General features: G+C 39.4%; 1 protein-coding gene across 12 annotated transcripts in view; it reads left to right on the forward strand.

The window, feature by feature from the left end:
* The window catches only part of UNC13C (unc-13 homolog C), a 222,125-nt gene that overhangs the window by 116,553 nt on the left and 89,381 nt on the right, over positions 1–16,191 (forward strand). For all 12 annotated transcript variants that reach the window (XM_040569745.1, XM_040569746.1, XM_040569747.1 and 9 more), the window contains 2 exons: positions 1,411–1,638; positions 12,400–12,541. In XM_040569745.1, coding sequence (XP_040425679.1) covers positions 1,411–1,638; positions 12,400–12,541 — 370 coding nt within the window. The remainder of the gene's footprint in view (positions 1–1,410; positions 1,639–12,399; positions 12,542–16,191) is intronic.

Here is a 16,191-nt window from a genome sequence, read left to right on the forward strand (position 1 = left end):
GTAAATATATTTGTTTTATTTAGGAGGTTCTCTGCTTTCTTCTGCCCTGAAGTTTGCATCTACTAATAGGCCTGTATCTTTCTACTTCATAATAGGAAGGAAGGAGACTACAGATCTCTCCCTCAAATCCTACCCCTGGTCTGCAGCTGTTAAGAGCAGGGTAATGCAGATTCACATAATTCTTAGTATGCAAAACTAGATTTCATAAGATTCTCTAACCCCATCTATTTCTTTCCAGAAACGCAATTGTTTATTAAACAGAGTATTCTTTCCCTGGCTGGTCCCAGTGCTAGAACTTCATTTTCTTTAATCTATTCAGTTGCAACCTGAACGTCATATCTACTCTATGAGAGACAGGGAACAGAACATTCCAGTGTTAGCACAGAGCTTTTGTGAACTGATTTTGCTCACTCATGAGGTTTAAAGAAGAAGAAACAAAGTGTGATAGACTCTGATCTGGAGTGAGGAAGTCAAGTCAGTGTTACAGAACTGTTTGGCAGTTAGGGTAGTCTCAAACTAATCACAATACTTAAATTAAATAGATTTTGAATGCTTCCATTAAGTGAATTTATGTGATAATTGCAATTTATACATTTTTTATGAACACTGTTCAAGTAAGGAATGAAAAAACTTTCCTGGAGTGCAGGCAGAGTCAGTAAATACTGAGATGTATCTGGAAGTGGTCAAGAAACTATCTGATGCTGCTATGCCTGCTTCTTTCTATTGTTCATTAGATTTCCACTGTGGGAGAGCATAGCAGGAATCCAGGTTAATCTCTTTGCTGTCAAACTAAAAATTCTCTGAAAAATGAGGTGGAAATATTAGCTGGTTTAAACATTGGTTTTGTTAATAATATTTTTGTCCTAATGGAACAAACATGTTTCCTGTATCATCCTACTGTAAAAGGAGAGAGAGAAAGAAATGAAGATATTGCGCTGAATTAGAGAAAAAAGAATATGAAATTTTAGAAATTATTTGTAAATTCATTATTTAAATTTAACTAACTAGTAACAGAGGCAAAGGTCAGAACAAACAGTGTCAGATACTGAACACTTCTGTACACCCTTCTGAAAGAATCAGCGTGACTAACCGTATAAGAAAATTCAGGTGTTCTGATGTTTTCACAGTATCGATCAGTACTGGATAGTACTGATTCAACAAATATTTCTGCATATAACATGTAACTGGTTGAAGTTGAATATTAACTTGTCATATTAAACTAAGTCAATTGATAATTTTTAGGTATCACAAAGAATAACTATAAGAGTCTTGGTATTATCCCATGAAACATACATCTGCTTTGAGTACTGCAGTATGAAAAATTGTCTGGAGAACTAATTGTCTGGAGAAAAAAAAATAACTAAGAAAGCAATATTTTAATAAATGTGTTGACCTTTTCTGTGATTTCAGGAGCTGCTGAAAAAAGTTCCAAACATGGTGCAGAAGATAAAACACAGAACATTATTAGTGCTATGAAGGAAAGAATGAAGATCAGAGAAAAAAATAGACCAGAGGTGTTTGAAGTGATCCAGGAAATGTTTGATATTTCCAAAGAAGATTTTGTACAATATACAAAGGCAGCAAAACAAAGTGTTTTAGATGGGACATCCAAATGGTCAGCAAAAATAACCATCACAGGTAAATTTTCTTCTGACTTGTGTGATCTAAGAGTTCTCTCCTTCCTAGTCCCCTGGTTCAGGAGTAAGATTTATTGTAGTTAGAGCTGGAACTGTATGTTAAATTGTGAATTTGGTGCATCTATAATTGGCCAAATTTGTAACATCCTAACTGGAAGTGTTTTAAGTAAGAGTTGTTGGCAAAAGTACTTTATATTCCACTTCTATAGGGAGGAAGATAAGTAAAAGATCTTGTTCTGTTTCTTCTACCTCCTACCAGTATCTCCTGTGCTTAAGAATTTTTATTTTTTTTGCCCCTGTTAACCAATTACAAGAGTTAAAGTTGATGACAATTGAAAAACTATTAACACTACAGCTCAACAATTTCACACCCCATTGTTTTGAGATTTATCCATTTTTATTGCCTGAATTAAGGTCAAGCAACTTCTTGCTACTTTATAGAAACTTTCCTAAAACATCAGTTCTTGGTGCTGATGTTTCACACCTTTATGTAGGGTAATTTTCCCAACAGATTTTACAAAATATTTTCTGTATATGTTCTGTAAGACCAAATATATTCACACTGTTACAAAAAATACAGGATTGTCCTTTACTGCTCTTTATGAGCCAAATGATAGGATACCCAAGCACATAAATGGCATTATCTTTGCCAGTTACTCAGTAAATGTGCAAATGTTTTCATACACTCTATGTGCAGGGTAATTATCAGTTTACTAGTGTTGGTACAAAACTCATTTGTATTGTTGAATGGTTTGGCTCTTTTCTTTTAGAAGTAAAACTCATAGTGATTTTAGTTCTGCAGAATCAAGACAATCCTCACAAAGGAACTGTAAAATAATTTAGGAAGTGATGTTGGAAGGAATTTCTGACTTATCATAGAATCATAGAATATCCCAAGTTGGAAGGGACCCATAAGGATCATCTAGTCCAACTCTTGGCACTGCACAGGTCTGCCCAAAGTTTAGACCACGTGACTAAGTGCACAGTCCAATCGCTTTTTAAATTCAGACAGGCTTGGTGCAGTGACTGCGCCCCTGGGGAGGCTGTTCCAGTGTGCGACCACCCTCTCAGTGAAGAACCTCTTCCTGATGTCCAGCCTAAACTTCCCCCGCCTCAGCTTAACACCATTCCCGCGGGTCCTATCACTGGTGTTTACAGTGAATAGCTCACCTGCCTCTCCACTCCCCTTCGCGAGGAAGTTGTAGACTGTGACGAGGTCCCCCCTCAACCTCCTCTTCTCCAGGCTGAACAGGCCCAGTGCCCTCAGCCGCTCCTCATACGTCTTCCCCTCTAGGCCCTTCACCATCTTCGTCGCCCTCTTCTGGACACTCTCCAACAGTTTAATGTCCTTCTTGTACTGTGGTGCCCAGAACTGCACACAGTACTCAAGGTGAGTCCGGACCAGCACAGAATAGAGCGGGACAATCACTTCCCTCGAGCGACTAGCAATGCCGTGCTTGATGCGTCCCAGGATACGGTTGGCCTTCCTGGCTGCCAGGGCACACTGCTGGCTTATATTCAACTTGCTGTCAACCACAACCCCCAGATCCCTCTCTGCGGGGCTGCTCCCCAGCGTCTCATCACCCAGTCTGTACGTATAGCCAGGGTTGCCCTGTCCCAGGTGCAGGACCCGGCCCTTGCCTTTGTTAAAATTCATGTGGTTGGTGATCGCCCAGCTCTCCAATCTGTCCAGATCTCTCTGCAAGGCCTTTCCACCCTCATCAGAGTCCACAACTCCTCCAAGTTTGGTGTCGTCGGCAAATTTGCTCAAAACACCTTCTAGTCCTACATCCAAATAATTTATAAAGACATTGAAGAGGACTGGCCCTAAAATGGAGCCTTGAGGGACCCCACTAGTGACCATCCACCAGCCAGATGTGGCCCCATTAACCACAACCCTTTGAGCCCTGCCTGTCAGCCAATTGCTCACCCATCGTATGATGGTTTTGTTAAGTTGTATGCTGGACATTTTGTCCAGTAGGATCCTATGGGAAACCGTGTCAAAAGCCTTGCTGAAGTCCAAAAAGATCACATCAGCTGGTTTCCCTTGATCAACTAGATGGGTGATCTTATCATAAGAGGAAATCAAATTTGTTAGGCAGGACCTATCCTCATGAACCCATGTTGGCTGGGACCAATGACTGCATTGTTCCCCAGGTGCACTTCAATAACTTCAAGGATCATCTTCTCCATAATTTTACCAGGCACTGACGTGAGACTGACAGGCCTGTAATTGCTAGGGTCTTCTCTCTTACCCTTCTTGAAAATTTGCCAGTTTCCAGTCTACTGGGACCTCTCCAGATTCCCAGGATTGTTGAAAAATAATTGAGAGAGGTCCCGTGATGACATCAGCCAGCTCTTTAAGCACCCTAGGATGGATCCCATCCGGACCCATGGACTTGTATGGATCCAGGTGGAGCAGCAAATCCCACACACGTTCAGGGTCGGTAGGGAGTTTGTCATTCCCACCATCATGGTCCTCCAGCTCAGGGCACCCAGGGTCCCGAAGCCCATCAACAGTGTTGAAGACAGAGGCGAAGAGGGCATTAAACGTCTCTGCTTTGCCTGTGTCATTGTCTGTGAGGAGACCTTCCCCATCAAGTAGCGGACCTATGTTTTCTTTGGTTCTCCTTTTTCTGTTAACATATCTAAAAAAACCTTTTTTGTTGTCTCTCACAGACATGGCCAGCTTCAACTCCAGTTAGGCTTTGGCCCCACAAATTTTCTCCCTACAAACACGAACAGCATCCCTGTATTCCTTCCTCGTCGCCTGACCCTCCCTCCAGTAGCCCTACACTTTCTTTTTCCGCCTAAGCTCCCGTAGAAGATCCCTGGTCAGCCAGGCCAGCCTTCTGCCCCACCTGCCTGCCTTCCGATATTTTGGAATCGCCTGATCTTGTGCTTTTAGGAGGCAGTGCTTAAAGATTGACCAGCACTGATGGACGCCTATGCCTTCAAAAGCAGCTTCCCAGGGGACCTTGCTGACTAGTTCCCTGAGCAGCCTGAAGTCTGCTTTCCCCATATCCAGGGCTGAAGTTTTGGTGGCAGTTTTCCTTCTGTCACCATAAATTCTAAACTCAACCACTTCATGGTCACTATGACCGAGATGGCCGCCAATTGCCATGTCTCCCACAAGACCCTCTCTGTTCTCCAGCAACAGATCAAGGAGGGCACCTTTCCTAGTTGGCTCCCTTAGCACCTGCACCAAGAAGTTATCATCTAGGTGCTTTATGAACCTCCTGGACTTGCTCGTGTCAGCTGTGTGGTGATCCCAGTTGACATCTGGCAAGTTGAAATCCCCCATAAGGACGAGGGGAGCCGATCTTGAGGCATCTCTTAGTTCTGCAAAGAATAATTCATCAGTGTTGTCATCCTGGCCAGGTGGTCTGTAATAGACTCCCACAACGACATCCCCTTTATTTGTTCGTCCCTTAATCCTTACCCAGAGGCTCTCAACTTTGCCATCCCCAACTTGAAGTTCCACGCAGTCCAGCCCATGCTTCACGTACATGGCCACCCCGCCACCTCGCCTACCCTGCCTGTCCCTCCTGAAGAGCCTGTAACCATCTATTGCAGCACACCAGCCACAGGACTCATCTCACCAGGTTTCGCTTATGCCGATGATGTCGTAGCTGTGGGACTTGGCCAAGACTTCTAGCTCATCCATTTTATTCCTCATACTGCGTGCGTTTGTGTAGAAGCACTTCAAATGCGCTTCCCAACATACACTTGTGGAGCCGACCGAAGGACCTCACTGGCACACAGTCCCTCTGACTCTAGCGCACCATCCCTTAGCTCATCACCGGCATGCCTGGTTTTATCCCCTTCCCCCTTCAACTCTAGTTTAAAGCCCTATCTATCAGCCCTGCCTATCAGCCCTGCCAACTCCTGATCCAAAATCCTTACCCCTCTCTGACAGAGGCACATCCCATCTGATGACAGCAGGCCTGGCGTCACGTAGACCTTCCCCTGATCGAAAAACCTGAAGTTCTGTCAGTTGCACCAGTCCCGAAGCCACGTGTTAATGTGGTGAGCCCGCTTGTCAGCAGTGATCCCCCCTATCAGAAGGACAGAGGCAAACACAACCTGTGCCCCTGATCCTTTAAGTAGTTTCCCCAAAGCCCTAAAGTCCCTTTTGATTGCTCTCAGACTTCTCGTTGCTACCTCGTCATTACCAGCCTGAAAGACCAGTAGCGGGTAGTAGTTGGTGGGCTGTACCAGGTGCTTGACTTTCTTAGCTAAGTCTCTCACCCAAGCCCTGGGGAGACAACAGACTTCCCTGTGGGTTGGGTCCGGTCGGCATATCGGGCCCTCTGTCCCTTTCAAAAGGGAGTCCCCCATGACAATAACCCTTCTGTCTTTCTTGACAGACGATGTAGCAATGCAGGGGGTAGGTTGCCTTGCCTTAGGCACCCTCTCCAACTGAGACAGGCTTTCATCTACTTCATTGTTCTGACTATGGTGTTGTAGAGCCTCGTACCTGTTACATAAGGGTAGATGGGAAGGTGAGGTGGGCAGGGACAGGGCTTGCCTACCACCCTGAACAGGAACCTGCCTCCATTCCCCCCCCCATGGCCTAGGTCCCCTCTTACTACATTGTGGGATGAGGGGACTTTTGTCTTCGGCGTAGCAGAAGGCACCTGTGCTGCAGCAGGCTCCTAAGTCTGTCTCAGAGAGGGTAGAGTACACCTCCACCAGTCAATTTCCCTCTCTGACTTCCTGATGCTCCTGAGCCTGCTCACCTCCTCCCGAAGCTCCGCTACCTGTTTGAGCAGCTCTTCAACCTGGGCACACCTCCCACAGGCATACCCCTCACTGCTGCTGTTGGATACGGACAGAAGACTCGGGCACACCCTGCAGCCCAAGACCTGGACGACGGTGTGTTTCCCCGAGCCCTCCGTCTGAGTAGCCACATCAGTGACCGCGGCTGGACAGGCTGCAAGAGATGCGGAGGCCATGTTTTTCTGCCTGGTCGATACCATGGCCAGGTTTCTCGCAAGCAGGCTACCAGTACTGAAGAGAAAGACCGCTGTAAGACAGCGGCAAGGGCCCCTCCCTGCTCGCCCTGCCTGCGTGAACTGCCGCACCACACCCTGCTTGCCCACCCTGGTCGCTCATGCTCCCTAGGGGCTGCTTTTGAACAGCCGGGGAGGAGGCGCTGCTGGCTCCGCCTACGCCTCGTTAGCCTCCCTCACGAGGGCTGCCAGGTCCTGGCGGATCCCTCGGCTGCTTCGAGTGGCCTCGATGCCGAAAAAAAAGCCCTGCCTGTCTTGATGCCCCACTCCGCTGCAGAACGCGTCTGCCCCCGGAGCCTCGGCAAGAGGCGATATATAAAAGCAGGGCTAACTTCAAAGTTCAGGGCTTTGTCCATACTAGATTCGAAACTCTCCAAGGGTGGAGATTCCACATCATCTCTGGGCAATCTCCTGCTCACTGGCCAACCAGTTTCAGCAATTAACCACTCACATTGTAAAATTGTTTTCCTTATATACAGCTGGGATTTCCCTTGCTGCAGCTTACAGCTGTAGCTTCTTATTATTTCACTGAGCAGTTTTAAGAATCTGACTTCATTTTCACTCTTAACTGCTTTTTTGGTATTTGAGGGCTGCAGTTAGATTTTCTCTCAGCTTCCTTTTTCTCCAGGATAAGAAAACCCAACATCTTTAGCTCTTTCTCATATACTGCTTACTCTAACCAAACTGGCACCTTTTCATTGGACCTTTTCCAGTTTGTCAGTCTTGTTTACTGGAGAGCTTTAAAGTGCAGAAACAGTACTTCATCTGGATATGGCTTCACAGGTGTCAAATAAGCAAAATGATAATAATCTGGAGAGGTAATAGTAGTAATCTTTCCCTGCTGGTGTTTCAGAGATATATACTTCTAAGTAAATGTTTTGGGTTATAGAAGACTGCTAATTCTTTCCCTCACTGGCACAATGATGTATCCATCTTTTAAGGAGGGGGAAAAAATAAAAAATAAATACAAAATGTTTTGCCCTGCACTTATCCTTAACCCCAAACTTCTTAAGCCAGGCTGCAAGGCATTTGCTGCAGTCAAATTTTATGGGTACTTTATAGGTGAAGTTTTTACTATGCTTCTCATCAGGAGCAGCAAGTAGGGTATAATTTCCCCTGTGTATTTTATACTGTTAGGTCATCTTCTGCAGTGCAGCTAATGCCAGCAGCATTTGTGCCTGAATATTTGGTTCTGCTCGGAAAAAACATTCCATAAGCATAGTTTTATACTTTCATAAAGCTCAGCTACTTTCATATCAGACCCACCGAGTGGAAAGGGAAAATAAGAAAACGTCTCTTTTCTTTCTCCTTTTCTGCCATATCTGAAAGAATAACAAATTGATGGGGGTCTGTGTGACTTGAAGCTTGACATCAGAAATAAGTGTTCCACAGGCCACACAAATATCTTCTATTATTATAAAACAGATTTTGTGTCTTCAGTTTTGAACCTTGCTTTGTTCATATCACTTTCACACTGCTGGTATAGGAACAGAAGTGAGTTGGGCAGGTAAAGCTGTGATCAAAATACAGCATTTTGGCTCAAATAAAAGCTAATGGCTTTGTCACAATTGCAAGTCCCAAAAATGTAGTTCATATTACATTTTAAGTGAGCTTTTGTACATTTCCTCTGAAATACCCCTTAATACCTTCCAACAGTTGCACTACAATATTCACCATATTCCTTGGTATACAGCACAAGTATTAATAAATAGGACCAGAAGTGCCAGTATGTGCTGCAAGAGAACCCCAAACATTATCAAGTGAAGTATGCTGATAACTGGAGAAACAGGCTAGACTTGGGGTCTCCAATGTTGGGTTTGTGTGCATTGGGGTGCTGAAAGAAAATATTAGAACTAATGTTTTTTAATCTAAGAGATAAGAAAGAAATTAAATTTTACTAATATTTAATATACAGCTTGACACTGGCACTGGGCTGATTCAGTCCATGTGGGAGAGGCACCTGTGTAAGGTAGGGTACAAACACAAGGAGTCCTGGGCAAAGAGTGGGGATTCCACAGCACAGAGGGCTGCTCAGTGGCACCCTTACTCATTCATTCACTTTCATCATATTCTGACATAGTGTAGTTTATGTGTTCAGATAAACGGGTTTATGGATTATATTATCTAGTTTTAACCAAACTAACCATCACAAAATGGAAAGTGGCTCAAAAAGATTCCTGCAAAAAACTGCATTTTGAAGGTAATGCTAATAATATGAGCACAAACAAACAAAACAAAATACCTTCTTATCTAATGATCTAATCAGTTTTAATCAGCAGTGTCTACAGTCATGTGATACTGAATCCAGCACTCTAAAAATTTCATTAAACTTTATGATGAATTTTTAGAAGCCTCTTTGAAGGTTTCTAACTCAATTGCAAAAATAAAAAATCCACATACAGAAATGCTTGTTCTTCCTGACACAGTAAAGATGGTTAAAATAACATATGGAAAACTATGGAGACAAACTAAAATGCATTGCTTTGTCAACAAATACTGTTGGAAGATGCATAGAAAATATTGCTGAAGATTTGAAGAAACAAATAGAAAAAATTAAACAGTGTAAGCAGTTTACTTTAGAGTTGGCTGAAAACAGATATTTCTAACATGTCTCAGTGTGTAGCACTTGCTAGAATCCATTTCAATAATAAAATTCATTAATTACTTTTTTTTTTTTCTGTGAGACTCTAAAGGAAAGATGTACCAGAATGAGTATATTCTCAACAGTAAAAAACTTCTTTAATAAAAAACAAAGTCTTATGGAAAAATTGGCAAGTGGTGGAATGGTTCTATTAACTGGATTAAAAAAATGGATTCTGACAAAAGGTTACAGATATAGCACAAACTATATATTGTTACTGCTCTTTCTTCTGTTATTGCAGCAAATATTGTGGAGCCAGAAATGCACCAAGTGCTACAGGCTGTCATTGGTGTGGTTAATTTTATAAAAGCAAGACCTTTAAATAGACTCTGTATAATACTTATTAATGATATGGAGAATGACCACAAAAATCCCAGTTATTTCATGACAGAGCACATAAATAAGTTGTCAAACTTAACGATGAGTAAGAAATTTTTTTCTTACAAAAAGACAAGTATTCCAAATTTGTTGACTTCTTCCTTGATGAAGTTTGTGTTTCTTTTGTTTTTTTTTTTTCTTCCCAAAAAATAAACACATTTAAACTATCTTTTCAGGGCAAAGGTGACATTTTAACATTTAGTGAGAATGGAAACATTTTTTGAAAGTGCTATTGAAAGAACATTTTGAAAACAGATATTTGAAAATGTTTCCATATAGACTTTGCTGCCAAAAGTCACCTACCAAAACTCTTATCTGTACACTTAAAAAACATGGACACAGAATTTTCTACTTTGTTAAAAAATCTTCCAAATGAGGGGTTTCCAATGTGCTTTGAACCCATTTGGTAAAAATACAAAAATGCAAAAATTTAGTTTAATTAGTTTGCAAGAACTGATTGACATCTGGAAAAATGAATGGCTGAATTTCAACAAAACCCTTTGCGTAACTGGTGGATGGGACAGAAAAAGTATGTCATGGTTTAGTAGGTGTAGTCAATGATGCACTTCTTCCATTTGGATTTATGTATCTTCTTCATGAGATATCTTTTTCAACTATGGCAGCCATTAAATCAAGTACCAAAATAAACTTGACTTAAAACCAGATCTTAAATCACTATATCACAAACTGTTAAATCAAGATTTTCATTAATAATGAAGCCTATTCAATTACTTTATTCTCACTAAAAATATTAATGATAATTTCTGAGATAACAAAAAGTATTTTTGTACCATTAATAAAAAAAAATATTTAGAACATTGTTTATTTCATGTCTCTTTTTTTTTAATTTCAACTTTTGTGCATGTTTTTAACGTACATAATATTATTCATACAGTGCTACATGCCTATACTTTTTAAAAGTAAATCAACAAATACATAAATTGGGGTTGTGTGCTCAAAAAAAATTTTACAATAGTACTATTATATTTCATGGCAGTTTTTGATATATGAGGAAGACTTGTTGGGAGATGGACTTCCCATTTCTATTGCTGAAATGGAGAACTGACATTCAGGAGGGGAAGGAGAAAAGCATTTGGAAAGTGGACTGTGAATGAAATATTCTGTGAGAGTTTTTGTGTGTTTTGTTAGCTATGCATGGCTCTGTTGTCCACACTAAAGCCCAATAGTCTTTGAGTCAGTACATAAACTGTCAATGGAGCTGAGGAATAGCAGATATGTGCCAGGAGAAACCTAGGGACAATCTGAGATCATTCATTAGATGGACTGGGAAAAATGGAGGCCACTCTGAAGGTAGTGGGCGTGAAGCTCAAAAGCATAGCTGTTGAATTGTGTGACAGTCACCAAACTTTGAGGACATGGAGAGGTGTGTGAAGGAAAACATTTAAATCATATTCATGCTTTTAGTTCTACCTCTAAAGGATACTCTAGGATGCCTTGTGTTCAGGCCAGTATCATGGCGAGCAATTCTGGAAGAAATTTTCTAAGTTGGCACTTAACTCTTCTACATTACAAAAAAAAAAAAAAAAAAGGAGAGAAGAAAAAAAGTGGAGGGGGGTACTTCCTTGCATTCTAAAACTTTTCCTTTAGATTTGCAGTGAACGGGGAAGACGAGATGTTCTAGTTCATTCCTAAGAGTTAATCTGTTCAAGAATGAGGTGTGTAAAAAGTAACAAACTTCAGTGTTTTTTTTCACTGAAGTCAGCAGATGTGACTGGAACCACATGGGTAGCTGATATACTGAGTGAGAAGGTGCCATTTTTATGTATTCATTTTTCAGAGCATGCTGAAGGAGCTTCATCATCCACAATGATTGACAACAGAGAATATTTATTAAATGCTACTGCTGATATGTTTTAAATAATATGTGCAAAATAATAAAACCTAGCTATGCTGATTTTAGGGCCACGGTAAGTGTTTTAATGGCAGTTCTCTGGGTTTAGTAGGCTGCTATTTGTCGATTTTCCTTTCTCTTGAGATTTCCGGTTTTACTAATTATGATGAAAAATCAAATTACATGTATTTATATTTGCTACAAATTGCATATATACGTTACCTATATACACACATGAACTGTCATTTATACTTAATACTTAAACAGTTGATAACAACTGATCTGAACTGTCATCCTGTCTATGGTAGAATGGAAACTATTGTGAAAATGCTCATAGTTTCACATGAGAATGAGAAATTACAGTCAGGACCATGCTCCTCATGTCTAGTTTCATAATCCATTGTGCAGATTTTTGAAGGTCTGGGGATTTTCGTTTTGAATTTCTTTTGATCTTTGGGATTTTTTTTAATTTTTTTATTTTGGGGAAGAAAAGAAAATTTTATGATTCAGGATATCATCTGGCTCAAGCCGAATTACACATCAGTATTATTTTGCTGTGATGATGAAATCAAAGTTTAAGAAGAGTATCTGGATTATACATGGCAAGAAAAATATTTGTTTTGTGCTTTCTACTGAATCTGAAATTATTAGCCTATTAAACAATGTTTGTAGATTGTATTCAGTCCAGAACGGTAGCTAGAAAAAACCTTATCTATCTCCAGAGCAACAGAAGCTGGGAAAATTGACCCAGAAAGCTTTGTTTTAGCAGCCCTCATTCTGAGATCTTTGTTTCCTGTTGCTGCTGTCACCACTTCATTTATTTCTTGGCAATGAAGGCTTATGAGGGCTAAAGCACATTTTCTCCTTTTGTTGCAGTGCTTTGCGCTCAGGGCTTACAAGCTAAGGACAAAACTGGCTCAAGTGACCCCTATGTTACCGTGCAAGTTGGCAAAAATAAGCGGAGAACAAAGACTATTTTTGGAAACTTGAATCCAGTATGGGATGAGAAATTCTATTTGTGAGTATAGAAGATGACATTGTTTCTTGCATTTTTAACTTATATTTTAGGTGATATAATGTTACCAAGTGAAAAACTTACCTAATTTGAAAGCATGTTTTCTATACTATGTACATTTATAGCATTAATAAAATAGCTCTGAATGGGGAGAGCATACAATTTTGTTATAACTGTATCAATAGTATTCATAGATCTCATATTTGTTGAGGAATCTATTGTTGGTGTCTATTCTAATTTTATAGGGAACTTCAGTAACAAATTGTTTGGACTTTGACCTTAGATGTTATAGATGCATTCCTATGCCTCAGACACTAACCATGAAAGTTAAAAAAAAAAAAATAATTGTTAAACAGTATGATTACCATAGGTGAAACTGAGGCACATCATAATATCTGATGCACTTTAGACTCTGGGCTGGGTTGTTTGTAATGGTTCCAAGACTGAGTGTTGTCAGATCTGGAGAGTCTCGTAGGATCCTTCCGTCTCATTTCCTTGGCTACAGCCCCAAAACTGAAAATGGTATCGTTTTGTGTCGGCACATTACAGAAGTTCAAGCCTGACCACAAAGTAGACGTTCCAATCTGAAATACGTTTACTAACGTTTGAATATGATTTCATGCCAATTCTAACTCTGGCAATGCTCTCAGAACTTCTTTCAGAAAGAGATATTACAGTACAGGAAATTCCAATTCACTTATGCTATGTTGTTCCTTTCCTTTAAATATTGCTTTAGGATACAACACGTTCCTGACTGAGAATGGTACTAATCTGATAATAATATCAGGTTTTTTTAGTGTTATTCCTCTATGTGTATCAAAAGTATTTCAGCATTTATTCTTTTCTCAGCTTGATTACTACGTGGCACAGTATATGATGTGTATTTAACTGCTATTGTCAAAGTCAATTAAGGATTCTGAAAGGCTAATATAAGCCCTAGATTTTGTTTAGAAAATTTTGCATGAAATTATTTTTTGTGTGCCTGTAAGCTCAGAAAAGCTCTAGTCTACCCTGAAAGTACCCTCAACAGTATTATCAGATAAAATCAATAGATATTATATGGAAGGTGTGTGAAAACAGTAGTATAGTAAATTGTGAAAAGATGATATTATAATAATTTTAAAAGGATGTAAAATTCCGGTGTTAAATACAACACAGCCTTATTTGTATACTTACTGAGAATATGTGCAAACTGGTAACACATTACAATAGTCTAACCCATGGAACTTTGTTATGTAAGTCTATTAATCTTATGCCTAACAGTGTTATTCAAAACTGAGTGTTAATTTGATACAACTTTATCTGATGAAACCTTGTATCAGTGATGATAAAGGGGATATATCATTTTTATAAGCATCCATGAATTTATTAAGCAGTAACAGAACAGCTCAGGATCGTGCAGACTGCCCAGTCAGGATTCAGGATCTACAGTTAGTCACCATGTGTAAAAGAAAATTTTAAAAATAGCCAATCACCACAAAACAAAATAGTTGTCTTCGGGATATAACATTAATTCCTTCCTTTTTCCTTTCACAAGGAAGACATTATTTCTCATTATTCCTTAGGGTTCAGTCATTTGAAATTATCTTTGTCTTCTTCAAGAAGGTGCAATGTTTTAACATGAGCGATGATCTCCCTGTCATGTAGCACAACAGCTATTTTCTCTTCTCTGTTCTTTGACTGAAATCTGCTGCCTTTTGATTGCAGAGGTTATCATTCCCCTTGTGAGTTTGAAAGAGGTATGGCCCTAATTGCCTCTTCTATTTGTCTGAGGAATGGTACTAAGTAACCCAACTATACTAAACAATGTATGTCCGTTCCTTACACAGATTCAAAGCCAGTACTAGAAATGAATAGTCAATTCAGAAAAGAAAAAAAAAAAACACACTCATCACACTCATAAACTTCTTACAGGCTACCTGTATGTAGATCATGTTTTCTTTTTGGATTGTGTTACTCCAGTAGATGTTGAAGTGTCATATCTTACTGAATGACTGTGAGTAAAAAAATGCAGGAGATCAACTACTTTCTTGAACTTAATTGTATGAGTTGCATAATATCAAGAGTTGGATGAGCAACTCAGCAAACTTGGTATGAAGTTCTAAATTTATTTGTTCAAAGATGTGAGCAGGGCTACCATAAAATCACTGGAAACTTGAATTTTATTTTATTTTTTTTCATCTCTGGGTATTACTATAATCTGCTGCCCAGCGATTATGTTAATTAAAAAAATGCTATACCATAAATCTCCTGAATATATGCTGTATATACATATATAATCTCCTGTATGTGCCTTGAACTGAATATATTTTCAATTATTTTTATAACACACTGTCTAAAATAATCTCCCTGAGTTATTTAACATGTTAGATTTCACTTGAAAGCTTATGAGAATTTCTAAAGTGTATTAAGTAAACTATAAATGTTTAATCACAAGATTAAATCTAAACTGGATCAATATAACTATTTCAGGAAGTTTAATTTAGGTTAGGCTTTATTAGTGATGTTTGATCGTCCTGTCTAAATCTAATACTAATCATCATTATATCTCCTAAATGCTAAATTCAGAAATAAAATACATCAAAAAATCTTAAATCTTGTATTTAATCATATTACCAAGACATTCATTTAAATTTCCCAATCTGTTCTGAAACAAGGACTTGGAAAAAAATGGCTCACCAGTGTGCATTTGTTCTGTCACAGCAAATAGAGTGAGGGCAGTATTCAGGTTGCAGAATCATACATAATCCTAATATGACTGTATGGCTAGCAGAGAGTGATTGTTTCTAACAGCACGTCCTGTAATGCTCTGTTAAATGTCCATGCCACAGAAACCTGGGATACTGGCATAGATTTCAATGTGAGAACTCATAAGCAATAACTACAGGAGAGCTTCTGTACACCTGTATGCACCTCACTAACTATCAGCTAAAGAATACCACAGGAAGATTACAACTTTCCTTGAAATGTATATTTTTTGTACAAGAGAAGTAAATAGGCCAGCAGATGTTCCTTTAACTAATATATTATAGGTAGCAAGGGCTTTCTTTTTTTTTTTTTTTTTTTTATTCACTTTATCAGAAAGGAGATATCAGAATAGTTTTTTTATTGTTTTAAAGAGTAACAAGGCATCAGTGATAGGTGATTTTTTTTTCAGCCCCATAACAAAGGCAGGTTCTTACTGCTGTCTGTCTGCTTGCATCTTTAGTTGAACCTGTCTGATATGGGAAGAGAGACCACTCAGTTACAGGGGAGAAAAATATGTTGGCTGTATGGTTTTCAGTTTTGTACAAACTTCTAAATATATTGGTGCTTTAGGAGCATCTAACACAATAATAGAAGTCTTCACTCATGATTTTCTTGACTATTTTCAACAGCTGACTCAAATTGCTGAAATATGGAAATCTGTCTGTTTGTTTGTGGCAGTGTTGTTTAGCAAGCATACCTCTCCAAATTGCCTTGCAGACTGAAGGGATCATGTTTCCTCCAACCACTCATTATGTTAACACTTCAGCTGCAGTTGTCTAATCCGGAAGTCTTTCATATAACTGGATGATTATTTTATATTACTCCTTCTATTTTGGCTGTCACGAGGACATCATATGATTCTGACAAATAGCTTCAATGGAAATCTCTTACTCCATTCAGTGAAT

The sequence above is a fragment of the Cygnus olor genome, chromosome 11, assembly GCF_009769625.2.
Source record: "Cygnus olor isolate bCygOlo1 chromosome 11, bCygOlo1.pri.v2, whole genome shotgun sequence".
Classification (NCBI taxonomy): domain Eukaryota; kingdom Metazoa; phylum Chordata; class Aves; order Anseriformes; family Anatidae; genus Cygnus; species Cygnus olor.